The sequence below is a fragment of the Lepisosteus platostomus genome, chromosome 8, assembly GCF_059453375.1.
Source record: "Lepisosteus platostomus isolate fLepPlt1 chromosome 8, fLepPlt1.hap1, whole genome shotgun sequence".
Taxonomy (NCBI): domain Eukaryota; kingdom Metazoa; phylum Chordata; class Actinopteri; order Semionotiformes; family Lepisosteidae; genus Lepisosteus; species Lepisosteus platostomus.
In genome coordinates this window covers 16,126,345-16,151,551 of record NC_142618.1, presented here as the reverse complement: position 1 = coordinate 16,151,551, position 25,207 = coordinate 16,126,345, and the positions used below count along the sequence as shown (strand labels likewise).

Below are 25,207 nucleotides of genomic sequence, written 5' to 3'. Positions count from 1 at the left end.
GGAAATTAACCACACCCCGAGACAGACCTCGTCCCGATGGGAAATTAACCACACCCCGAGACCGACCTCGCCCCGATGGGAAATTAACCACACCCCGAGACAGACCTCGCCCCGATGGGAAATTAACCACTCCCCGAGACAGACCTCGCCCCGATGGGAAACTAACCACACCCAGAGACAGACCTCGCCCCGATGGAAAATTAACCACACCCCGAGACAGACCTTGCCCCGATGGGAAATTAACCACACCCCGAGACAGACCTCGCCCCGATGGGAAATTAACCACACCCCGAAACAGACCTCGCCCCGATGGGAAATTAACCACACCCAGAGACAGACCTCGCCCCGATGGGAAATTAACCACAACCCGAAACAGACCTCGCCCCGATGGGAAATTAACCACACCCCGAGACAGACCTCGCCCCGATGGGAAATTAACCACTCCCCGAGACAGACCTCGCCCCGATGGGAAATTAACCACACCCCGAGACAGACCTCGCCCCGATGGGAAATTAACCACACCCCGAGACAGACCTCGCCCCGATGGGAAATTAACCACACCCCGAGACAGACCTCGCCCCGATGGGAAATTAACCACACCCCGAGACAGACCTCGCCCCGATGGGAAATTAACCACACCCCGAGACAGACCTCGCCCCGATGGGAAATTAACCACACCCCGAGACAGACCTCGCCCCGATGGGAAATTAACCACACCCCGAAACAGACCTCGCCCCGATGGGAAATTAACCACACCCAGAGACAGACCTCGCCCCGATGGGAAATTAACCACAACCCGAAACAGACCTCGCCCCGATGGGAAATTAACCACACCCCGAGACAGACCTCGCCCCGATGGGAAATTAACCACTCCCCGAGACAGACCTCGCCCCGATGGGAAATTAACCACACCCCGAGACAGACCTCGCCCCGATGGGAAATTAACCACACCCCGAGACAGACCTCGCCCCGATGGGAAATTAACCACACCCCGAGACAGACCTCGCCCCGATGGGAAATTAACCACACCCAGAGACAGACCTCGCCCCGATGGGAAATTAACCACACCCCGAGACAGACCTCGCCCCGATGGGAAATTAACCACACCCAGAGACAGACCTCGCCCCGATGGGAAATTAACCACAACCCGAAACAGACCTCGCCCTGATGGGAAATTAACCACACCCCGAGACAGACCTCGCCCCGATGGGAAATTAACCACACCCCGAGACAGACCTCGCCCCGATGGGAAATTAACCACACCCCGAGACAGACCTCGCCCCGATGGGAAATTAACCACACCCCGAGACAGACCTCGCCCCGATGGGAAATTAACCACACCCCGAGACAGACCTCGCCCCGATGGGAAATTAACCACACCCCGAGACAGACCTCGCCCCGATGGGAAATTAACCACTCCCCGAGACAGACCTCGCCCCGATGGGAAATTAACCACTCCCCGAGACAGACCTCGCCCCGATGGGAAATTAACCACTCCCCGAGACTGACCTCGCCCCGATGGGGATAACTGCCAGGCCTCGAAGAAGACGGCCCTGCCCTCACCTGGTCTCTGGTGCTCAGCAGCAGGTCCAGGCTGCTCTCCATCTCCGCAGTGAGCAGAAGCGGCACAACCTTCCCTCTCTTCCCCTGAACCTTGGCACGTGTCAGGTCACACAACACCTCCCTCTCGAAGGGCGACAGCGCCGCCTCCAAGGCCAGGTCCTCCTCCCTGCCAGCAGGGGGCGCAGCTGCCGCAGAGACGCCCAGCACCTTCCTGCGGCTGCGGTCACACAGCGGTCTCTCTCTGTCAAGGAGCGACAGTTCCTGTCCCATCGGCGCCTGCCGCTCCTCTGTGGCCTCGCTCTCCGCTCTCCGCCGCTGGCAGTAGGAGGACACCCGGAGCTTGGAGACCTCGCAGTCTCGGCGGCGGTTGAACAGGATGAGCAGCGCCAGGCTGCTGTGGCACAGGGAGCGCCAGGTCTCCGCCAGGCCAGTGGACAGGCGCTGCTGCGGGTCCAACAGGGCCTGACGGGCACGCTCCTGCCGCTGCTGCAGCTGGGCGTGTAGGGAGGAGAGGTCCGAGAGCAGGGGAAGGACGTGGGGTTTACTACCCTGAGGAGCACTGCAGAGAGAGGGGGAGGAGGGGGGGCTGGAAGACAGGAGAAAGGGGGGTGAACACGCTGACTGGACACTCCAGTACATTAACACTGCACTGAGAGAGAGGGGTTAATACAGTCCAGACACACTGACTGGACACTCCAGTACATTAACACTGCACTGAGAGAGAGGGATTAATACAGTCCAGACACACTGACTGGACACTCCAGTACATTAACACCACTGAGAGAGAGGGGTTAATACAGTACAGACACACTGACTGGACACTCCAGTACATTAACACTGCACTGAGAGAGGGGTTCTTACCTGCAGGGCTCCCCCAGATCCTTCAGGTCCGAGACTGCGTCACTTCGAGGGAGCACACTGGAGCTCGTCTGTCTGTCCTGGCCCTGTCCCCCCTCTTTGACAGACCTGCGCCCCGCTGCTGGCCGCTCCTCCTCCTGTTGCGGCTGCTCTTCCTCTCGCGCGGTGTACAGTGGCCCCCGCTGCCTGCTGCTGCTGCTGCTCCTCTGGTGCCGCCCCGGGGGCGTCGGCCCGCTCCAGCAGGGCCCGCACTCGGGGGGCGGAGGCGGTGGGGTGCGAGTGTCGCCCCGGTCTCTCAGCACCCAGTCCCGGGATCCCCTGGCACGCCCCGGCGCCCCCCGCGTCTCGCCCGCATGGGCGCGCTGCAGGTGCCGGGCGATCTTGCGAAAGCGGCGCCCACAGAACACGCAGCGGTGCCTCCTACTGGAGGGGGCCCGCCGCGCCGGGGCGGGCGGGGCGGGGGGGTCAGGCGTGTCCCCCCTGTCCTCGTCGTCGACGTCCGCCGCGCTGTGCTCCGAGTGGGACGTGGAGGAGGAGGGCGAGAGAGACCAGGAGGGCAGATACTGGGCCACTCCTCTCACCGGCCCGTCCTGCGTGGAGAGAGGACAGAGCCGGCTCAGGGGCGCCCTCTTCCCGGGACACCGCTGCGCCCATCTGCCAAGCCCTCAGCCAACACCCTCCCCGAACGAGTCCAGGCCACAGGGCCCGCGGCGAGCTCCGGGCCGCTGAACCCACAGTGAGGTCTGAACTGCTGAACCCGCGGCGAGCTCCGGACCACTCAACTCACGGCGAGCTCCGGACCGCAGGACCCACAGTGAGGTCTGAACTGCTGAACCCACGGTGAGCTCCGGGCCGCAGGACCCACGGCGAGCTCCGGGCCGCAGGACCTACAGTGAGGTCTGAACTGCTGAACCCGCAGTGAGCTCCGGGCCGCAGGACCCACGGCGAGCTCCGGGCCGCTGAACCCACGGCGAGCTCCGGGCCGCAGGACCTACAGTGAGGTCTGAACTGCTGAACCCGCAGCGAGCTCCGGGCCGCAGGACCTACAGTGAGGTCTGAACTGCTGAACCCGCAGTGAGCTCCGGGCCGCAGGACCCACGGCGAGCTCCGGGCCGCAGGACCTACAGTGAGGTCTGAACTGCTGAACCCACGGCGAGCTCCGGGCCGCAGGACCTACAGTGAGGTCTGAACTGCTGAACCCACGGCGAGCTCCGGGCCGCAGGACCTACAGTGAGGTCTGAACTGCTGAACCCACGGCGAGCTCCGGGCCGCAGGACCTACAGTGAGGTCTGAACTGCTGAACCCGCAGTGAGCTCCGGGCCGCAGGACCCACGGCGAGCTCCGGGCCGCAGGACCTACAGTGAGGTCTGAACTGCTGAACCCACAGCGCGGTCTTTGTTTAGCAAGGCCAGATTGTACCCAGAATGCCCAAACGCTGCAGGCAGGTGCCCAGTGTGGAGTTCGGTGAGGACAGCAGGACAGCCCTACTCTCATGAAGAGGCATATAACTTCATATATGTCTGACTCACCTTCTTCAGGTCATTGTCTAAGTCAGAACCACAGTCGTAGCCCACTGGAGAGACCATGCTGTGGAAATTCTGCAAATGACACAGTCTAATCAGCAAAAACGCATCAAGAACGAACACGGCACAGGTAACTCACAAGCCACACAGAGTCAACAGTACTGACATCACAGCCCACACCACAGCTCACTCACGAGACACACAGAGCCATCAGTACAGGAAGTCTCACCAGAGAGCTACTCCAGTCTCCCAGACCATAGTCCACGGTGATCTCCTCTCCCTTGGCAATGTCCCGTATAGCAAAAACACAAAGACGTGCCTGGCTCCCACAATGCACCTCTCGGACACGGCAATTGGGAGTGCGATACAGCCCTCCTTGAACCATCAAGCCCACATCCTCCTCTACCAGCTCTGGCACACTGTCAGAAAGATGGACAGGTTAACAACTGTCAGACAGGTTCAATACTGTCACATACAGAGACACAGGCAGGCAGGTTCAATACTGTCACATACAGAGACACAGGCAGGCAGGTTCAATACTGTCACATACAGAGACACAGACAGGCAGGTTCAATTCTGTCACATACAGAGACACAGACAGGCAGGTTCAATACTGTCACATACAGAGACACAGACAGGCAGGTTCAATACTGTCACATACAGAGACACAGACAGGCAGGTTCAATGCTGTCACATACAGAGACACAGACAGGCAGGTTCAATACTGTCACATACAGAGACACAGACAGGCAGGTTCAATGCTGTCACATACAGAGACACAGACAGGCAGGTTCAATGCTGTCACATACAGAGACACAGACAGGCAGGTTCAATGCTGTCACATACAGAGACACAGACAGGCAGGTTCAATGCTGTCACATACAGAGACACAGACAGGCAGGTTCAATACTGTCACATACAGAGACACAGACAGGCAGGTTTAATACTGTCACATACAGAGACACAGACAGGCAGGTTTAATACTGTCACACACAGACCAGCAGGTTTAATACTGTCACACACAGACAGGCAGGTTTAATGTTTAATACATCACTCCACTCTGACACACGCTCTCTGTCCCTCTTCTTTCTGATCACTCCTCTCAGACACACTCTCTCTGCTCCTCCCTCTCACCACATATCGCTGCTCAGGGGGTCTGGCAGATAGTAGGGCAGCTCTCCAGGAGGGAGGGGGGTATCCTGCACCCCCACAGCCTCAGGGTATAGTCCCCGCACACACTGAGTACCTAAAGAGAGACGGAAGGGTTAACAAAGACTGGATGCTATTACAGATAGTACAGGAAGGGAGAGAGGGGGGGTGGCAGGGAGAGAGAGGGGGGGGGGTGGCAGGGAGAGAGCGGGGGGGGGGATGGCAGGGTGAGAGGGCGTGGCAGGGAGAGAGGGGGTGGCAGGGAGAGAGCGGGGGGGGGGATGGCAGGGAGAGAGGGCGTGGCAGGGAGAGAGAGAGGGGGTGTGGCAGGGAGAGAGAGGGGGAGGGGTGGCAGGGTGAGAGGGCGTGGCAGGGAGAGAGGGGGTGTGGCAGGGAGAGAGAGGGGGAGGGGTGGCAGGGTGAGAGGGCGTGGCAGGGAGAGAGGGGGTGTGGCAGGGAGAGAGGGGGTGTGGCAGGGAGAGAGAGGGGGAGGGGTGGCAGGGTGAGGGGGTGTGGCAGGGAGAGAGGGGGTGTGGCAGGGAGAGAGAGGGGGAGGGGTGGCAGGGTGAGGGGGTGTGGCAGGGAGAGAGGGGGTGTGGCAGGGAGAGAGAGGGGGAGGGGTGGCAGGGTGAGAGGGCGTGGCAGGGAGAGAGGGGGTGTGGCAGGGAGAGAGGGAGGGAGTGGGGGGGTGGCAGGGAGAGAGGGAGGGAGTGGGGGGGTGGCAGGGAGAGAGGGGGTGTGGCAGGGAGAGAGAGGGGGAGGGGTGGCAGGGTGAGGGGGTGTGGCAGGGAGAGAGGGGGTGTGGCAGGGAGAGAGAGGGGGAGGGGTGGCAGGGTGAGGGGGTGTGGCAGGGAGAGAGGGGGTGTGGCAGGGAGAGAGGAGGAAGGGGTGTGTGTCAGGGAGGGGTGTGTGTCAGGGAGAGAGGAGGAAGGGGTGTGTGTCAGGGAGAGAGGAGGAAGGGGTGTGTGTCAGGGAGAGAGGAGGAAGGGGTGTGTGTCAGGGAGGGGTGTGTGTCAGGGAGAGAGGAGGAAGGGGTGTGTGTCAGGGAGGGGTGTGTGTCAGGGAGAGAGGAGGAAGGGGTGTGTGTCAGGGAGGGGTGTGTATCAGGGAGAGAGGAGGAAGGGGTGTGTGTCAGGGAGTGGGGGGGTGGCAGGGAGAGAGAGGGGGAGGGAGTGTGGCAGCCCAGTTTGTGATCTCCTGTCACAGCCTGAGGAACAGTGAGTCCGTCTCTCAATAATGCTCCAGCCGCCTACAGTATATGTCAATATTTTATAATATGTCTTTGTTGTAAATGTCTGTAACATGTCCGTAGATTTTAATTTACTTCTGTTTTTTGTCTTGTTCCATGTTAATTTTATTATTTTTATTTGCTTTGGCAACACTGATTGTACCCATCGGTCATGCTAATAAAGCACCCTGAATTGAATTGAATTGAGTGTGGCAGGGAGAGAGATGGGTGTGTCAGGGAGAGAGGAGGAAGGGGTGTGTGTCAGGGAGGGGTGTGTGTCAGGGAGAGAGGAGGAAGGGGTGTGTGTCAGGGAGGGGTGTGTGTCAGGGAGAGAGGAGGAAGGGGTGTGTGTCAGGGAGGGGTGTGTGTCAGGGAGAGAGGAGGAAGGGGTGTGTGTCAGGGAGGGGTGTGTGTCAGGGAGAGAGGAGGAAGGGGTGTGTGTCAGGGAGGGGTGTGTGTCAGGGAGAGAGGAGGAAGGGGTGTGTGTCAGGGAGGGAGTGTGGCAGGGAGAGAGGAGGAAGGGGTGTGTGTCAGGGAGGGGTGTGTGTCAGGGAGAGAGGAGGAAGGGGTGTGTGTCAGGGAGAGAGGAGGAAGGGGTGTGTGTCAGGGAGAGAGGAGGAAGGGGTGTGTGTCAGGGAGGGGGGTGTGTCAGGGAGAGAGGAGGAAGGGGTGTGTGTCAGGGAGGGGTGTGTGTCAGGGAGAGAGGAGGAAGGGGTGTGTGTCAGGGAGGGGGGTGTGTCAGGGAGAGAGGAGGAAGGGGTGTGTGTCAGGGAGGGGTGTGTGTCAGGGAGAGAGGAGGAAGGGGTGTGTGTCAGGGAGAGAGGAGGAAGGGGTGTGTGTCAGGGAGAGAGGAGGAAGGGGTGTGTGTCAGGGAGGGGTGTGTGTCAGGGAGAGAGGAGGAAGGGGTGTGTGTCAGGGAGGGGTGTGTGTCAGGGAGAGAGGAGGAAGGGGTGTGTGTCAGGGAGGGGTGTGTATCAGGGAGAGAGGAGGAAGGGGTGTGTGTCAGGGAGGGGTGTGTGTCAGGGAGAGAGGAGGAAGGGGTGTGTGTCAGGGAGGGGTGTGTGTCAGGGAGAGAGGAGGAAGGGGTGTGTATCAGGGAGGGGGGTGTATCAGGGAGAGAGGAGGAAGGGGTGTGTGTCAGGGAGGGGTGTGTGTCAGGGAGAGAGGAGGAAGGGGTGTGTGTCAGGGAGGGGTGTGTGTCAGGGAGAGAGGAGGAAGGGGTGTGTGTCAGGGAGGGAGTGTGGCAGGGAGAGAGGAGGAAGGGGTGTGTGTCAGGGAGGGGTGTGTGTCAGGGAGAGAGGAGGAAGGGGTGTGTGTCAGGGAGGGGTGTGTGTCAGGGAGAGAGGAGGAAGGGGTGTGTGTCAGGGAGGGGTGTGTGTCAGGGAGAGAGGAGGAAGGGGTGTGTGTCAGGGAGGGGTGTGTGTCAGGGAGAGAGGAGGAAGGGGTGTGTGTCAGGGAGGGGTGTGTGTCAGGGAGAGAGGAGGAAGGGGTGTGTGTCAGGGAGGGGTGTGTGTCAGGGAGAGAGGAGGAAGGGGTGTGTGTCAGGGAGAGAGGAGGAAGGGGTGTGTGTCAGGGAGGGGTGTGTGTCAGGGAGAGAGGAGGAAGGGGTGTGTGTCAGGGAGGGGGGTGTATCAGGGAGAGAGGAGGAAGGGGTGTGTGTCAGGGAGAGAGGAGGAAGGGGTGTGTGTCAGGGAGGGGTGTGTGTCAGGGAGAGAGGAGGAAGGGGTGTGTGTCAGGGAGGGGTGTGTGTCAGGGAGAGAGGAGGAAGGGGTGTGTGTCAGGGAGGGGTGTGTGTCAGGGAGAGAGGAGGAAGGGGTGTGTGTCAGGGAGGGGTGTGTGTCAGGGAGAGAGGAGGAAGGGGTGTGTGTCAGGGAGGGGTGTGTGTCAGGGAGAGAGGAGGAAGGGGTGTGTGTCAGGGAGGGGTGTGTGTCAGGGAGAGAGGAGTAAGGGGTGTGTGTCAGGGAGGGGTGTGTGTCAGGGAGAGAGGAGGAAGGGGTGTGTGTCAGGGAGGGGTGTGTGTCAGGGAGAGAGGAGGAAGGGGTGTGTGTCAGGGAGGGGTGTGTGTCAGGGAGAGAGGAGGAAGGGGTGTGTGTCAGGGAGGGGTGTGTGTCAGGGAGAGAGGAGGAAGGGGTGTGTGTCAGGGAGGGGTGTGTGTCAGGGAGAGAGGAGGAAGGGGTGTGTGTCAGGGAGGGGTGTGTGTCAGGGAGAGAGGAGGAAGGGGTGTGTGTCAGGGAGGGAGTGTGGCAGGGAGAGAGGAGGAAGGGGTGTGTGTCAGGGAGAGAGGAGGAAGGGGTGTGTGTCAGGGAGAGAGGAGGAAGGGGTGTGTGTCAGGGAGGGGTGTGTGTCAGGGAGAGAGGAGGAAGGGGTGTGTGTCAGGGAGGGGGGTGTGTCAGGGAGGGGTGTGTGTCAGGGAGAGAGGAGGAAGGGGTGTGTGTCAGGGAGGGGGGTGTGTCAGGGAGGGGTGTGTGTCAGGGAGAGAGGAGGAAGGGGTGTGTGTCAGGGAGGGGTGTGTGTCAGGGAGAGAGGAGGAAGGGGTGTGTGTCAGGGAGGGGTGTGTGTCAGGGAGAGAGGAGGAAGGGGTGTGTGTCAGGGAGGGGTGTGTGTCAGGGAGAGAGGAGGAAGGGGTGTGTGTCAGGGAGAGAGGAGGAAGGGGTGTGTGTCAGGGAGGGGTGTGTGTCAGGGAGAGAGGAGGAAGGGGTGTGTGTCAGGGAGGGGGGTGTGTCAGGGAGGGGTGTGTGTCAGGGAGAGAGGAGGAAGGGGTGTGTGTCAGGGAGGGGTGTGTGTCAGGGAGAGAGGAGGAAGGGGTGTGTGTCAGGGAGGGGTGTGTGTCAGGGAGGGGTGTGTGTCAGGGAGAGAGGAGGAAGGGGTGTGTGTCAGGGAGGGGTGTGTGTCAGGGAAAGAGGAGGAAGGGGTGTGTGTCAGGGAGGGGTGTGTGTCAGGGAGAGAGGAGGAAGGGGTGTGTGTCAGGGAGAGAGGAGGAAGGGGTGTGTGTCAGGGAGGGGTGTGTGTCAGGGAGAGAGGAGGAAGGGGTGTGTGTCAGGGAGGGGTGTGTGTCAGGGAGAGAGGAGGAAGGGTTGTGTGTCAGGGAGAGAGGAGGAAGGGGTGTGTGTCAGGGAGGGGTGTGTGTCAGGGAGAGAGGAGGAAGGGGTGTGTGTCAGGGAGGGGTGTGTGTCAGGGAGAGAGGAGGAAGGGGTGTGTGTCAGGGAGAGAGGAGGAAGGGGTGTGTGTCAGGGAGGGGGGTGTGTCAGGGAGAGAGGAGGAAGGGGTGTGTGTCAGGGAGGGGTGTGTGTCAGGGAGGGGTGTGTGTCAGGGAGAGAGGAGGAAGGGGTGTGTGTCAGGGAGAGAGGAGGAAGGGGTGTGTGTCAGGGAGGGGTGTGTGTCAGGGAGGGGTGTGTGTCAGGGAGAGAGGAGGAAGGGGTGTGTGTCAGGGAGGGGTGTGTGTCAGGGAAAGAGGAGGAAGGGGTGTGTGTCAGGGAGGGGTGTGTGTCAGGGAGAGAGGAGGAAGGGGTGTGTGTCAGGGAGAGAGGAGGAAGGGGTGTGTGTCAGGGAGGGGTGTGTGTCAGGGAGAGAGGAGGAAGGGGTGTGTGTCAGGGAGGGGTGTGTGTCAGGGAGAGAGGAGGAAGGGTTGTGTGTCAGGGAGAGAGGAGGAAGGGGTGTGTGTCAGGGAGGGGTGTGTGTCAGGGAGAGAGGAGGAAGGGGTGTGTGTCAGGGAGGGGTGTGTGTCAGGGAGAGAGGAGGAAGGGGTGTGTGTCAGGGAGAGAGGAGGAAGGGGTGTGTGTCAGGGAGGGGGGTGTGTCAGGGAGAGAGGAGGAAGGGGTGTGTGTCAGGGAGGGGTGTGTGTCAGGGAGGGGTGTGTGTCAGGGAGAGAGGAGGAAGGGGTGTGTGTCAGGGAGAGAGGAGGAAGGGGTGTGTGTCAGGGAGGGGTGTGTGTCAGGGAGAGAGGAGGAAGGGGTGTGTGTCAGGGAGGGGTGTGTGTCAGGGAGAGAGGAGGAAGGGGTGTGTATCAGGGAGGGGGGTGTATCAGGGAGAGAGGAGGAAGGGGTGTGTATCAGGGAGAGAGGAGGAAGGGGTGTGTGTCAGGGAGGGGTGTGTGTCAGGGAGAGAGGAGGAAGGGGTGTGTGTCAGGGAGGGGTGTGTGTCAGGGAGAGAGGAGGAAGGGGTGTGTGTCAGGGAGGGGTGTGTGTCAGGGAGAGAGGAGGAAGGGGTGTGTGTCAGGGAGAGAGGAGTAAGGGGTGTGTGTCAGGGAGGGGTGTGTGTCAGGGAGAGAGGAGGAAGGGGTGTGTGTCAGGGAGGGGTGTGTGTCAGGGAGAGAGGAGGAAGGGGTGTGTGTCAGGGAGGGAGTGTGGCAGGGAGAGAGGAGGAAGGGGTGTGTGTCAGGGAGAGAGGAGGAAGGGGTGTGTGTCAGGGAGAGAGGAGGAAGGGGTGTGTGTCAGGGAGGGGTGTGTGTCAGGGAGAGAGGAGGAAGGGGTGTGTGTCAGGGAGGGGGGTGTGTCAGGGAGGGGTGTGTGTCAGGGAGAGAGGAGGAAGGGGTGTGTGTCAGGGAGGGGTGTGTGTCAGGGAGAGAGGAGGAAGGGGTGTGTGTCAGGGAGGGGTGTGTGTCAGGGAGAGAGGAGGAAGGGGTGTGTGTCAGGGAGGGGTGTGTGTCAGGGAGAGAGGAGGAAGGGGTGTGTGTCAGGGAGAGAGGAGGAAGGGGTGTGTGTCAGGGAGGGGTGTGTGTCAGGGAGAGAGGAGGAAGGGGTGTGTGTCAGGGAGGGGGGTGTGTCAGGGAGGGGTGTGTGTCAGGGAGAGAGGAGGAAGGGGTGTGTGTCAGGGAGGGGTGTGTGTCAGGGAGAGAGGAGGAAGGGGTGTGTGTCAGGGAGGGGTGTGTGTCAGGGAGGGGTGTGTGTCAGGGAGAGAGGAGGAAGGGGTGTGTGTCAGGGAGGGGTGTGTGTCAGGGAAAGAGGAGGAAGGGGTGTGTGTCAGGGAGGGGTGTGTGTCAGGGAGAGAGGAGGAAGGGGTGTGTGTCAGGGAGAGAGGAGGAAGGGGTGTGTGTCAGGGAGGGGTGTGTGTCAGGGAGAGAGGAGGAAGGGGTGTGTGTCAGGGAGGGGTGTGTGTCAGGGAGAGAGGAGGAAGGGTTGTGTGTCAGGGAGAGAGGAGGAAGGGGTGTGTGTCAGGGAGGGGTGTGTGTCAGGGAGAGAGGAGGAAGGGGTGTGTGTCAGGGAGGGGTGTGTGTCAGGGAGAGAGGAGGAAGGGGTGTGTGTCAGGGAGAGAGGAGGAAGGGGTGTGTGTCAGGGAGGGGGGTGTGTCAGGGAGAGAGGAGGAAGGGGTGTGTGTCAGGGAGGGGTGTGTGTCAGGGAGGGGTGTGTGTCAGGGAGAGAGGAGGAAGGGGTGTGTGTCAGGGAGAGAGGAGGAAGGGGTGTGTGTCAGGGAGGGGTGTGTGTCAGGGAGGGGTGTGTGTCAGGGAGAGAGGAGGAAGGGGTGTGTGTCAGGGAGGGGTGTGTGTCAGGGAAAGAGGAGGAAGGGGTGTGTGTCAGGGAGGGGTGTGTGTCAGGGAGAGAGGAGGAAGGGGTGTGTGTCAGGGAGAGAGGAGGAAGGGGTGTGTGTCAGGGAGGGGTGTGTGTCAGGGAGAGAGGAGGAAGGGGTGTGTGTCAGGGAGGGGTGTGTGTCAGGGAGAGAGGAGGAAGGGTTGTGTGTCAGGGAGAGAGGAGGAAGGGGTGTGTGTCAGGGAGGGGTGTGTGTCAGGGAGAGAGGAGGAAGGGGTGTGTGTCAGGGAGGGGTGTGTGTCAGGGAGAGAGGAGGAAGGGGTGTGTGTCAGGGAGAGAGGAGGAAGGGGTGTGTGTCAGGGAGGGGGGTGTGTCAGGGAGAGAGGAGGAAGGGGTGTGTGTCAGGGAGGGGTGTGTGTCAGGGAGGGGTGTGTGTCAGGGAGAGAGGAGGAAGGGGTGTGTGTCAGGGAGAGAGGAGGAAGGGGTGTGTGTCAGGGAGGGGTGTGTGTCAGGGAGAGAGGAGGAAGGGGTGTGTGTCAGGGAGGGGTGTGTGTCAGGGAGAGAGGAGGAAGGGGTGTGTATCAGGGAGGGGGGTGTATCAGGGAGAGAGGAGGAAGGGGTGTGTATCAGGGAGAGAGGAGGAAGGGGTGTGTGTCAGGGAGGGGTGTGTGTCAGGGAGAGAGGAGGAAGGGGTGTGTGTCAGGGAGGGGTGTGTGTCAGGGAGAGAGGAGGAAGGGGTGTGTGTCAGGGAGGGGTGTGTGTCAGGGAGAGAGGAGGAAGGGGTGTGTGTCAGGGAGAGAGGAGTAAGGGGTGTGTGTCAGGGAGGGGTGTGTGTCAGGGAGAGAGGAGGAAGGGGTGTGTGTCAGGGAGGGGTGTGTGTCAGGGAGAGAGGAGGAAGGGGTGTGTGTCAGGGAGGGGTGTGTGTCAGGGAGAGAGGAGGAAGGGGTGTGTGTCAGGGAGGGGTGTGTGTCAGGGAGAGAGGAGGAAGGGGTGTGTGTCAGGGAGAGAGGAGGAAGGGGTGTGTGTCAGGGAGGGGTGTGTGTCAGGGAGAGAGGAGGAAGGGGTGTGTGTCAGGGAGGGGGGTGTATCAGGGAGAGAGGAGGAAGGGGTGTGTGTCAGGGAGAGAGGAGGAAGGGGTGTGTGTCAGGGAGGGGTGTGTGTCAGGGAGAGAGGAGGAAGGGGTGTGTGTCAGGAAGGGGTGTGTGTCAGGGAGAGAGGAGGAAGGGGTGTGTGTCAGGGAGGGGTGTGTGTCAGGGAGAGAGGAGGAAGGGGTGTGTGTCAGGGAGGGAGTGTGGCAGGGAGAGAGGAGGAAGGGGTGTGTGTCAGGGAGAGAGGAGGAAGGGGTGTGTGTCAGGGAGAGAGGAGGAAGGGGTGTGTGTCAGGGAGGGGTGTGTGTCAGGGAGAGAGGAGGAAGGGGTGTGTATCAGGGAGGGGTGTGTGTCAGGGAGAGAGGAGGAAGGGGTGTGTGTCAGGGAGGGGGGTGTGTCAGGGAGGGGTGTGTGTCAGGGAGAGAGGAGGAAGGGGTGTGTGTCAGGGAGGGGTGTGTGTCAGGGAGAGAGGAGGAAGGGGTGTGTGTCAGGGAGAGAGGAGGAAGGGGTGTGTGTCAGGGAGAGAGGAGGAAGGGGTGTGTGTCAGGAAGGGGTGTGTGTCAGGGAGAGAGGAGGAAGGGGTGTGTGTCAGGGAGGGGTGTGTGTCAGGGAGGGGTGTGTGTCAGGGAGAGAGGAGGAAGGGGTGTGTGTCAGGGAGGGGTGTGTGTCAGGGAAAGAGGAGGAAGGGGTGTGTGTCAGGGAGGGGTGTGTGTCAGGGAGAGAGGAGGAAGGGGTGTGTGTCAGGGAGAGAGGAGGAAGGGGTGTGTGTCAGGGAGAGAGGAGGAAGGGGTGTGTGTCAGGGAGGGGTGTGTGTCAGGGAGAGAGGAGGAAGGGGTGTGTGTCAGGGAGAGAGGAGGAAGGGGTGTGTGTCAGGGAGAGAGGAGGAAGGGGTGTGTGTCAGGGAGGGGTGTGTGTCAGGGAGAGAGGAGGAAGGGGTGTGTGTCAGGGAGGGGTGTGTGTCAGGGAGAGAGGAGGAAGGGGTGTGTGTCAGGGAGGGGTGTGTGTCAGGGAGAGAGGAGGAAGGGGTGTGTGTCAGGGAGGGGGGTGTGTCAGGGAGAGAAGAGGAAGGGGTGTGTGTCAGGGAGGGGTGTGTGTCAGGGAGAGAGGAGGAAGGGGTGTGTGTGTCAGGGAGAGAGGAGGAAGGGGTGTGTATCAGGGAGAGAGGAGGAAGGGGTGTGTGTCAGGGAGGGGTGTGTGTCAGGGAGAGAGGAGGAAGGGGTGTGTGTCAGGGAGGGGTGTGTGTCAGGGAGAGAGGAGGAAGGGGTGTGTGTCAGGGAGGGGGGTGTGTCAGGGAGAGAGGAGGAAGGGGTGTGTGTCAGGGAGGGGTGTGTGTCAGGGAGGGGTGTGTGTCAGGGAGAGAGGAGGAAGGGGTGTGTGTCAGGGAGAGAGGAGGAAGGGGTGTGTGTCAGGGAGGGGTGTGTGTCAGGGAGAGAGGAGGAAAGGGTGTGTGTCAGGGAGGGGTGTGTGTCAGGGAGAGAGGAGGAAGGGGTGTGTGTCAGGGAGAGAGGAGGAAGGGGTGTGTGTCAGGGAGGGGTGTGTGTCAGGGAGAGAGGAGGAAGGGGTGTGTGTCAGGGAGAGAGGAGGAAGGGGTGTGTGTCAGGGAGGGGTGTGTGTCAGGGAGAGAGGAGGAAGGGGTGTGTGTCAGGGAGGGGTGTGTGTCAGGGAGAGAGGAGGAAGGGGTGTGTGTCAGGGAGAGAGGAGGAAGGGGTGTGTGTCAGGGAGGGGTGTGTGTCAGGGAGAGAGGAGGAAGGGGTGTGTGTCAGGGAGGGGTGTGTGTCAGGGAGAGAGGAGGAAGGGGTGTGTATCAGGGAGGGGGGGTGTATCAGGGAGAGAGGAGGAAGGGGTGTGTGTCAGGGAGAGAGGAGGAAGGGGTGTGTGTCAGGGAGAGAGGAGGAAGGGGTGTGTGTCAGGGAGGGGTGTGTGTCAGGGAGAGAGGAGGAAGGGGTGTGTGTCAGGGAGGGGTGTGTGTCAGGGAGGGAGGAGGAAGGGGTGTGTGTCAGGGAGAGAGGAGGAAGGGGTGTGTGTCAGGGAGAGAGGAGGAAGGGGTGTGTGTCAGGGAGGGGGGTGTGTCAGGGAGAGAGGAGGAAGGGGTGTGTGTCAGGGAGGGGGGTGTGTCAGGGAGAGAGGAGGAAGGGGTGTGTGTCAGGGAGGGGTGTGTGTCAGGGAGAGAGGAGGAAGGGGTGTGTATCAGGGAGGGGTGTGTGTCAGGGAGAGAGGAGGAAGGGGTGTGTGTCAGGGAGAGAGGAGGAAGGGGTGTGTGTCAGGGAGGGGTGTGTGTCAGGGAGAGAGGAGGAAGGGGTGTGTGTCAGGGAGGGGTGTGTGTCAGGGAGAGAGGAGGAAGGGGTGTGTGTCAGGGAGGGGTGTGTGTCAGGGAGAGAGGAGGAAGGGGTGTGTGTCAGGGAGGGGGGTGTGTCAGGGAGAGAGGAGGAAGGGGTGTGTGTCAGGGAGGGGTGTGTGTCAGGGAGAGAGGAGGAAGGGGTGTGTGTGTCAGGGAGAGAGGAGGAAGGGGTGTGTATCAGGGAGAGAGGAGGAAGGGGTGTGTGTCAGGGAGGGGTGTGTGTCAGGGAGAGAGGAGGAAGGGGTGTGTGTCAGGGAGGGGTGTGTGTCAGGGAGAGAGGAGGAAGGGGTGTGTGTCAGGGAGGGGGGTGTGTCAGGGAGAGAGGAGGAAGGGGTGTGTGTCAGGGAGGGGTGTGTGTCAGGGAGGGGTGTGTGTCAGGGAGAGAGGAGGAAGGGGTGTGTGTCAGGGAGAGAGGAGGAAGGGGTGTGTGTCAGGGAGGGGTGTGTGTCAGGGAGAGAGGAGGAAAGGGTGTGTGTCAGGGAGGGGTGTGTGTCAGGGAGAGAGGAGGAAGGGGTGTGTGTCAGGGAGAGAGGAGGAAGGGGTGTGTGTCAGGGAGGGGTGTGTGTCAGGGAGAGAGGAGGAAGGGGTGTGTGTCAGGGAGAGAGGAGGAAGGGGTGTGTGTCAGGGAGGGGTGTGTGTCAGGGAGAGAGGAGGAAGGGGTGTGTGTCAGGGAGGGGTGTGTGTCAGGGAGAGAGGAGGAAGGGGTGTGTGTCAGGGAGAGAGGAGGAAGGGGTGTGTGTCAGGGAGGGGTGTGTGTCAGGGAGAGAGGAGGAAGGGGTGTGTGTCAGGGAGGGGTGTGTGTCAGGGAGAGAGGAGGAAGGGGTGTGTATCAGGGAGGGGGGGTGTATCAGGGAGAGAGGAGGAAGGGGTGTGTGTCAGGGAGAGAGGAGGAAGGGGTGTGTGTCAGGGAGAGAGGAGGAAGGGGTGTGTGTCAGGGAGGGGTGTGTGTCAGGGAGAGAGGAGGAAGGGGTGTGTGTCAGGGAGGGGTGTGTGTCAGGGAGGGAGGAGGAAGGGGTGTGTGTCAGGGAGAGAGGAGGAAGGGGTGTGTGTCAGGGAGAGAGGAGGAAGGGGTGTGTGTCAGGGAGGGGGGTGTGTCAGGGAGAGAGGAGGAAGGGGTGTGTGTCAGGGAGGGGGGTGTGTCAGGGAGAGAGGAGGAAGGGGTGTGTGTCAGGGAGGGGTGTGTGTCAGGGAGAGAGGAGGAAGGGGTGTGTATCAGGGAGGGGGGTGTATCAGGGAGAGAGGAGGAAGGGGTGTGTGTCAGGGAGGGGTGTGTGTCAGGGAGAGAGGAGGAAGGGGTGTGTATCAGGGAGGGGGGTGTATCAGGGAGAGAGGAGGGAGGGGTGTGTGTCAGGGAGAGAGGAGGAAGGGGTGTGTGTCAGGGAGAGAGGAGGAAGGGGTGTGTGTCAGGGAGGGGTGTGTGTCAGGGAGAGAGGAGGAAGGGGTGTGTGTCAGGGAGGGGGGTGTATCAGGGAGAGAGGAGGAAGGGGTGTGTGTCAGGGAGAGAGGAGGAAGGGGTGTGTGTCAGGGAGGGGTGTGTGTCAGGGAGAGAGGAGGAAGGGGTGTGTGTCAGGAAGGGGTGTGTGTCAGGGAGAGAGGAGGAAGGGGTGTGTGTCAGGGAGGGGTGTGTGTCAGGGAGAGAGGAGGAAGGGGTGTGTGTCAGGGAGGGAGTGTGGCAGGGAGAGAGGAGGAAGGGGTGTGTGTCAGGGAGAGAGGAGGAAGGGGTGTGTGTCAGGGAGAGAGGAGGAAGGGGTGTGTGTCAGGGAGGGGTGTGTGTCAGGGAGAGAGGAGGAAGGGGTGTGTATCAGGGAGGGGTGTGTGTCAGGGAGAGAGGAGGAAGGGGTGTGTGTCAGGGAGGGGGGTGTGTCAGGGAGGGGTGTGTGTCAGGGAGAGAGGAGGAAGGGGTGTGTGTCAGGGAGGGGTGTGTGTCAGGGAGAGAGGAGGAAGGGGTGTGTGTCAGGGAGAGAGGAGGAAGGGGTGTGTGTCAGGGAGAGAGGAGGAAGGGGTGTGTGTCAGGAAGGGGTGTGTGTCAGGGAGAGAGGAGGAAGGGGTGTGTGTCAGGGAGGGGTGTGTGTCAGGGAGGGGTGTGTGTCAGGGAGAGAGGAGGAAGGGGTGTGTGTCAGGGAGGGGTGTGTGTCAGGGAAAGAGGAGGAAGGGGTGTGTGTCAGGGAGGGGTGTGTGTCAGGGAGAGAGGAGGAAGGGGTGTGTGTCAGGGAGAGAGGAGGAAGGGGTGTGTGTCAGGGAGAGAGGAGGAAGGGGTGTGTGTCAGGGAGGGGTGTGTGTCAGGGAGAGAGGAGGAAGGGGTGTGTGTCAGGGAGAGAGGAGGAAGGGGTGTGTGTCAGGGAGAGAGGAGGAAGGGGTGTGTGTCAGGGAGGGGTGTGTGTCAGGGAGAGAGGAGGAAGGGGTGTGTGTCAGGGAGGGGTGTGTGTCAGGGAGAGAGGAGGAAGGGGTGTGTGTCAGGGAGGGGTGTGTGTCAGGGAGAGAGGAGGAAGGGGTGTGTGTCAGGGAGGGGGGTGTGTCAGGGAGAGAGGAGGAAGGGGTGTGTGTCAGGGAGGGGTGTGTGTCAGGGAGAGAGGAGGAAGGGGTGTGTGTGTCAGGGAGAGAGGAGGAAGGGGTGTGTATCAGGGAGAGAGGAGGAAGGGGTGTGTGTCAGGGAGGGGTGTGTGTCAGGGAGAGAGGAGGAAGGGGTGTGTGTCAGGGAGGGGTGTGTGTCAGGGAGAGAGGAGGAAGGGGTGTGTGTCAGGGAGGGGGGTGTGTCAGGGAGAGAGGAGGAAGGGGTGTGTGTCAGGGAGGGGTGTGTGTCAGGGAGGGGTGTGTGTCAGGGAGAGAGGAGGAAGGGGTGTGTGTCAGGGAGAGAGGAGGAAGGGGTGTGTGTCAGGGAGGGGTGTGTGTCAGGGAGAGAGGAGGAAAGGGTGTGTGTCAGGGAGGGGTGTGTGTCAGGGAGAGAGGAGGAAGGGGTGTGTGTCAGGGAGAGAGGAGGAAGGGGTGTGTGTCAGGGAGGGGTGTGTGTCAGGGAGAGAGGAGGAAGGGGTGTGTGTCAGGGAGGGGTGTGTGTCAGGGAGAGAGGAGGAAGGGGTGTGTGTCAGGGAGAGAGGAGGAAGGGGTGTGTGTCAGGGAGGGGTGTGTGTCAGGGAGAGAGGAGGAAGGGGTGTGTGTCAGGGAGGGGTGTGTGTCAGGGAGAGAGGAGGAAGGGGTGTGTATCAGGGAGGGGGGGTGTATCAGGGAGAGAGGAGGAAGGGGTGTGTGTCAGGGAGAGAGGAGGAAGGGGTGTGTGTCAGGGAGAGAGGAGGAAGGGGTGTGTGTCAGGGAGGGGTGTGTGTCAGGGAGAGAGGAGGAAGGGGTGTGTGTCAGGGAGGGGTGTGTGTCAGGGAGGGAGGAGGAAGGGGTGTGTGTCAGGGAGAGAGGAGGAAGGGGTGTGTGTCAGGGAGAGAGGAGGAAGGGGTGTGTGTCAGGGAGGGGGGTGTGTCAGGGAGAGAGGAGGAAGGGGTGTGTGTCAGGGAGGGGGGTGTGTCAGGGAGAGAGGAGGAAGGGGTGTGTGTCAGGGAGGGGTGTGTGTCAGGGAGAGAGGAGGAAGGGGTGTGTATCAGGGAGGGGGGTGTATCAGGGAGAGAGGAGGAAGGGGTGTGTGTCAGGGAGGGGTGTGTGTCAGGGAGAGAGGAGGAAGGGGTGTGTATCAGGGAGGGGGGTGTATCAGGGAGAGAGGAGGAAGGGGTGTGTGTCAGGGAGAGAGGAGGAAGGGGTGTGTGGCAGGGAGAGAGGAGGAAGGGGTGTGTGTCAGGGAGGGGTGTGTGTCAGGGAGAGAGGAGGAAGGGGTGTGTGTCAGGGAGGGGTGTGTGTCAGGGAGAGAGGAGGAAGGGGTGTGTGTCAGGGAGAGAGGAGGAAGGGGTGTGTGTCAGGGAGGGGTGTGTGTCAGGGAGAGAGGAGGAAGGGGTGTGTGTCAGGGAGGGGTGTGTGTCAGGGAGAGAGGAGGAAGGGGTGTGTATCAGGGAGGGGGGGTGTATCAGGGAGAGAGGAGGAAGGGGTGTGTGTCAGGGAGAGAGGAGGAAGGGGTGTGTGTCAGGGAGAGAGGAGGAAGGGGTGTGTGTCAGGGAGAGAGGAGGAAGGGGTGTGTGTCAGGGAGGGGTGTGTGTCAGGGAGAGAGGAGGAAGGGGTGTGTGTCAGGGAGGGGTGTGTGTCAGGGAGAGAGGAGGAAGGGGTGTGTGTCAGGGAGGGGGGTGTGTCAGGGAGAGAGGAGGAAGGGGTGTGTGTCAGGGAGGGGGGTGTGTCAGGGAGAGAGGAGGAAGGGGTGTGTGTCAGGGAGGGGTGTGTGTCAGGGAGAGAGGAGGAAGGGGTGTGTATCAGGGAGGGGGGTGTATCAGGGAGAGAGGAGGAAGGGGTGTGTGTCAGGGAGGGGTGTGTGTCAGGGAGAGAGGAGGAAGGGGTGTGTATCAGGGAGGGGGGTGTATCAGGGAGAGAGGAGGAAGGGGTGTGTGTCAGGGAGGGGTGTGTGTCAGGGAGAGAGGAGGAAGGGGTGTGTGTCAGGGAGAGAGGAGGAAGGGGTGTGTGTCAGGGAGAGAGGAGGAAGGGGTGTGTGTCAGGGAGGGGTGTGTGTCAGGGAGAGAGGAGGAAGGGGTGTGTGTCAGGGAGGGGTGTGTGTCAGGGAGAGAGGAGGAAGGGGTGTGTATCAGGGAGGGGGGTGTATCAGGGAGAGAGGAGGAAGGGGTGTGTGTCAGGGAGGGGTGTGTGTCAGGGAGAGAGGAGGAAGGGGTGTGTGTCAGGGAGGGGTGTGTGTCAGGGAGAGAGGAGGAAGGGGTGTGTGTCAGGGAGAGAGGAGGAAGGGGTGTGTGTCAGGGAGGGGGGTGTGTCAGGGAGAGAGGAGGAAGGGGTGTGTGTCAGGGAGGGGTGTGTGTCAGGGAGGGGTGTGTGTCAGGGAGAGAGGAGGAAGGGGTGTGTGTCAGGGAGAGAGGAGGAAGGGGTGTGTGTCAGGGAGGGGTGTGTGTCAGGGAGAGAGGAGGAAGGGGTGTGTGTCAGGTAGGGGGGTGTGTCAGGGAGAGAGGAGGAAGGGGTGTGTGTCAGGGAGGGGTGTGTGTCAGGGAGAGAGGAGGAAGGGGTGTGTGTCAGGGAGAGAGGAGGAAGGGGTGTGTGTCAGGGAGGGGTGTGTGTCAGGGAGAGAGGAGGAAGGGGTGTGTATCAGGGAGGGGGGTGTATCAGGGAGAGAGGAGGAAGGGGTGTGTGTCAGGGAGAGAGGAGGAAGGGGTGTGTGTCAGGGAGAGAGGAGGAAGGGGTGTGTGTCAGGGAGAGAGGAGGAAGGGGTGTGTGTCAGGGAGGGGTGTGTGTCAGGGAGAGAGGAGGAAGGGGTGTGTGTCAGGGAGGGGTGTGTGTCAGGGAGAGAGGAGGAAGGGGTGTGTGTCAGGGAGAGAGGAGGAAGGGGTGTGTGTCAGGGAGGGGTGTGTGTCAGGGAGAGAGGAGGAAGGGGTGTGTGTCAGGGAGGGTTGTGTGTCAGGGAGGGGTGTGTGTCAGGGAGAGAGGAGGAAGGGGTGTGTGTCAGGGAGGGGTGTGTGTCAGGGAGAGAGGAGGAAGGGGTGTGTGTCAGGGAGGGGTGTGTGTCAGGGAGAGAGGAGGAAGGGGTGTGTGTCAGGGAGAGAGGAGGAAGGGGTGTGTGTCAGGGAGGGGGGTGTGTCAGGGAGAGAGGAGGAAGGGGTGTGTGTCAGGGAGGGGTGTGTGTCAGGGAGAGAGGAGGAAGGGGTGTGTGTCAGGGAGGGGTGTGTGTCAGGGAGAGAGGAGGAAGGGGTGTGTGTCAGGGAGAGAGGAGGAAGGGGTGTGTGTCAGGGAGAGAGGAGGAAGGGGTGTGTGTCAGGGAGGGGTGTGTGTCAGGGAGAGAGGAGGAAGGGGTGTGTATCAGGGAGGGGTGTGTGTCAGGGAGAGAGGAGGAAGGGGTGTGTGTCAGGGAGGGGTGTGTGTCAGGGAGGGGTGTGTGTCAGGGAGAGAGGAGGAAGGGGTGTGTGTCAGGGAGGGGTGTGTGTCAGGGAGAGAGGAGGAAGGGGTGTGTGTCAGGGAGGGGGGTGTGTCAGGGAGAGAGGAGGAAGGGGTGTGTGTCAGGGAGAGAGGAGGAAGGGGTGTGTGTCAGGGAGAGAGGAGGAAGGGGTGTGTGTCAGGGAGAGAGGAGGAAGGGGTGTGTGTCAGGGAGAGAGGAGGAAGGGGTGTGTGTCAGGGAGAGAGGAGGAAGGGGTGTGTGTCAGGGAGGGGTGTGTGTCAGGGAGAGAGGAGGAAGGGGTGTGTGTCAGGGAGGGGTGTGTGTCAGGGAGAGAGGAGGAAGGGGTGTGTATCAGGGAGGGGGGTGTATCAGGGAGAGAGGAGGAAGGGGTGTGTGTCAGGGAGAGAGGAGGAAGGGGTGTGTGTCAGGGAGGGGTGTGTGTCAGGGAGAGAGGAGGAAGGGGTGTGTGTCAGGGAGAGAGGGAAGGGGTGTGTGTCAGGGAGAGAGGAGGAAGGGGTGTGTGTCAGGGAGAGAGGAGGAAGGGGTGTGTGTCAGGGAGAGAGGAGGAAGGGGTGTGTGTCAGGGAGGGGGGTGTGTCAGGGAGAGAGGAGGAAGGGGTGTGTGTCAGGGAGGGGTGTGTGTCAGGGAGGGGTGTGTGTCAGGGAGAGAGGAGGAAGGGGTGTGTGTCAGGGAGGGGTGTGTGTCAGGGAGAGAGGAGGAAGGGGTGTGTGTCAGGGAGGGGTGTGTGTCAGGGAGAGAGGAGGAAGGGGTGTGTGTCAGGGAGGGGTGTGTGTCAGGGAGGGAGGAGGAAGGGGTGTGTGTCAGGGAGAGAGGAGGAAGGGGTGTGTGTCAGGGAGGGGTGTGTGTCAGGGAGGGAGGAGGAAGGGGTGTGTGTCAGGGAGAGAGGAGGAAGGGGTGTGTGTCAGGGAGGGGTGTGTGTCAGGGAGAGAGGAGGAAGGGGTGTGTGTCAGGGAGAGAGGAGGAAGGGGTGTGTGTCAGGGAGGGGTGTGTATCAGGGAGAGAGGAGGAAGGGGTGTGTGTCAGGGAGGGGTGTGTGTCAGGGAGAGAGGAGGAAGGGGTGTGTGTCAGGGAGGGGTGTGTGTCAGGGAGAGAGGAGGAAGGGGTGTGTGTGTCAGGGAGAGAGGAGGAAGGGGTGTGTGTCAGGGAGGGGTGTGTGTCAGGGAGAGAGGAGGAAGGGGTGTGTGTCAGGGAGGGGTGTGTGTCAGGGAGAGAGGAGGAAGGGGTGTGTATCAGGGAGGGGGGTGTATCAGGGAGAGAGGAGGAAGGGGTGTGTGTCAGGAAGGGGTGTGTGTCAGGGAGAGAGGAGGAAGGGGTGTGTGTCAGGGAGAGAGGAGGAAGGGGTGTGTGTCAGGGAGGGGTGTGTGTCAGGGAGAGAGGAGGAAGGGGTGTGTGTCAGGGAGGGGTGTGTGTCAGGGAGGGGTGTGTGTCAGGGAGAGAGGAGGAAGGGGTGTGTGTCAGGGAGAGAGGAGGAAGGGGTGTGTGTCAGGGAGGGGTGTGTGTCAGGGAGAGAGGAGGAAGGGGTGTGTGTCAGGGAGGGGTGTGTGTCAGGGAGAGAGGAGGAAGGGGTGTGTGTGTCAGGGAGAGAGGAGGAAGGGGTGTGTATCAGGGAGAGAGGAGGAAGGGGTGTGTGTCAGGGAGGGGTGTGTGTCAGGGAGAGAGGAGGAAGGGGTGTGTGTCAGGGAGGGGTGTGTGTCAGGGAGAGGAGGAGGAAGGGGTGTGTGTCAGGGAGGGGTGTGTGTCAGGGAGAGAGGAGGAAGGGGTGTGTGTCAGGGAGGGGTGTGTGTCAGGGAGAGAGGAGGAAGGGGTGTGTGTCAGGGAGAGAGGAGGAAGGGGTGTGTGTCAGGGAGAGAGGAGGAAGGGGTGTGTGTCAGGGAGGGGTGTGTGTCAGGGAGAGAGGAGGAAGGGGTGTGTGTCAGGGAGGGGGGTGTGTCAGGGAGAGAGGAGGAAGGGGTGTGTGTCAGGGAGAGGAGGTAGAGAGGGGGTGTGTGTCAGGGAGAGAGGAGGAAGGGGTGTGTGTCAGGGAGAGGAGGAGGAAGGGGTGTGTGTCAGGGAGGGGTGTGTGTCAGGGAGAGAGAGGGAAGGGGTGTGTGTCAGGGAGGGAGGTAGAGAGGGGGTGTCGGAGACAATATTACTGGAATACGCGTCGCTGTGTTCAGACAGGCTGTCTTCATCCTCAGTGATGAGTCTCTCTGGCACCTTCATAGGAATCCCCTTCCTCTGTTTCCTCACAGAGAGACACCTGAAACAGATCCATTACCCTCAGCAATTATATATCTATCCATAGCAAACTATACAGCAGTGCCTGTCTCTCTATTTCTACAGTAACTATACAGCAGTACCCGTCTCTGTCTCTCTCTCCAGTAACTATACAGCAGAGCCAGTCTCTCTCAATTCAATTCAAGGTGCTTTATTAGCATGAGCGATGGGTACAATCAGTGTTTTCAAAGCAAATAAAAATAAAAGAATGTAATTAACATGGAACAAAGAAAATAAAAGTAAAATAAAATCTACAGACATATTACAGACATTTACAACAAAGACATATCGTAAAATATTTACATATACTGTAGACAGATGGAGCATTATTGGGAGACAGACTCAGTGTTCCTCGTGACAGGAGATCACATACTGGGCTGCCAGTTCAACTGAGTTCCCTCCTCCCTCTCCCAGTAGGATTGGGACCCGTTGTGATTCTGACAGTGTGGAAGTGCTTGGATTAGATTTGTAAATTTGGTGAAGAATGTTTCTCTAATCCCAGAGTATCTGTCACAGTGCAGTAGGAAGTGCACCTCTGTCTCTGTTTCTCCCCGCTGGCAGTGGGAGCACAGCCTGTCCTCTCTGGACAGCCAGTTTCTATGGCCAGGCTGTGGTCACTGAGCCTGTCCTCTCTGGACAGCCAGGTCTGTCTGTGTCCAGTTTCTATGGCCAGGCTGTGGTCTCTGAGCCTGTCCTCTCTGGACAGCCAGGTCTGTCTGTGTCTAGTTTCTATGGCCAGGCTGTGTCACTGAGCCTGTACTTCCTCAGGGTCTGTTTCTTTTCCCTCTTTCTTATCTTGGTCAACTAGTGTGTATTGTCTGTTTAGGGTTCTGTAGCATTCCAGTCTATGTTGTGTTTGTGTGTGTGTGTTTTGGGATCAGCTCTTGGCCAGCAGGGCTTTGTGGCTCGGGCCAGTGAGCCTCAGGACCAGTTTCAATGGGACATTTGTCCCATTGAGTGTAATCCTGGTCTGTGAGGTGACCCCACACTCCACTGCCGTATAGGGTAATGGGTTGGATTACACTTTCAAATATTTGGAGCCAGATTCTTGTTGGTGGGTTGATGGTGAAAAGCCTCCTTTATTGTGTAGAAAGCCCTAAGTGCCTTCTCCCTCAGTGCCTTCACTGCCAGGTCAAAACTCCCAGATGAGCTGATAGTGAGACTGAGGTATGTGTAGCTGTCTGTCCGTCTCTCTCTGACACACACACACGCACTCACTGTCCCTCTGTCCATCTCTCTCTGACACACACACTCCCTGTCCGTCTGTCAGTCTCTCTCTGACACACACACACTCCCTGTCCGTCTGTCCGTCTCTCTCTGACACACACACACACTCCCTGTCCGTCTGTCCGTCTCTCTGACACACACACACACACACACACACACTCCCTTTCGGTCTGTCCGTCTCTCTCTGACACACACACACACACACACTCCGTCCGTCTGTCCGTCTCTCTGACACACACACACACAAGCTTCCTGTCCGTCTGTCCGTCTCTCTGACACACACACACACTCCCTTTCGGTCTGTCCGTCTCTCTCTGACACACACACACACTCCCTGTCCGTCTGTCCGTCTCTCTCTGACACACACACACACTCCCTTTCGGTCTGTCCGTCTCTCTGACACACACACTCCCTGTCCGTCTGTCCGTCTCTCTCTGACACACACACACTCCCTGTCCGTCTGTCCGTCTTCCTCTGACACACACACACACACACTCCCTGTCCGTCTGTCCGTCTCCCTCTGACTGACACACACACACTCCGT

The 25,207-nt window shown here is 60.5% G+C and overlaps 1 protein-coding gene across 1 annotated transcript in view; it reads right to left on the bottom strand.

Annotated features, from left to right (window-relative positions):
• The window catches only part of LOC148656784 (uncharacterized), a 32,646-nt gene that overhangs the window by 6,871 nt on the left and 568 nt on the right, over positions 1-25,207 (bottom strand). The window contains exons 3-8 of the mRNA XM_088642635.1: positions 23,313-23,419; positions 5,079-5,190; positions 4,174-4,363; positions 3,951-4,019; positions 2,425-3,011; positions 1,564-2,149 (exon numbers count right to left, since the gene is read on the bottom strand). Coding sequence (XP_088498761.1) covers positions 1,564-2,149; positions 2,425-3,011; positions 3,951-4,019; positions 4,174-4,363; positions 5,079-5,190; positions 23,313-23,419 — 1,651 coding nt within the window. The remainder of the gene's footprint in view (positions 1-1,563; positions 2,150-2,424; positions 3,012-3,950; positions 4,020-4,173; positions 4,364-5,078; positions 5,191-23,312; positions 23,420-25,207) is intronic.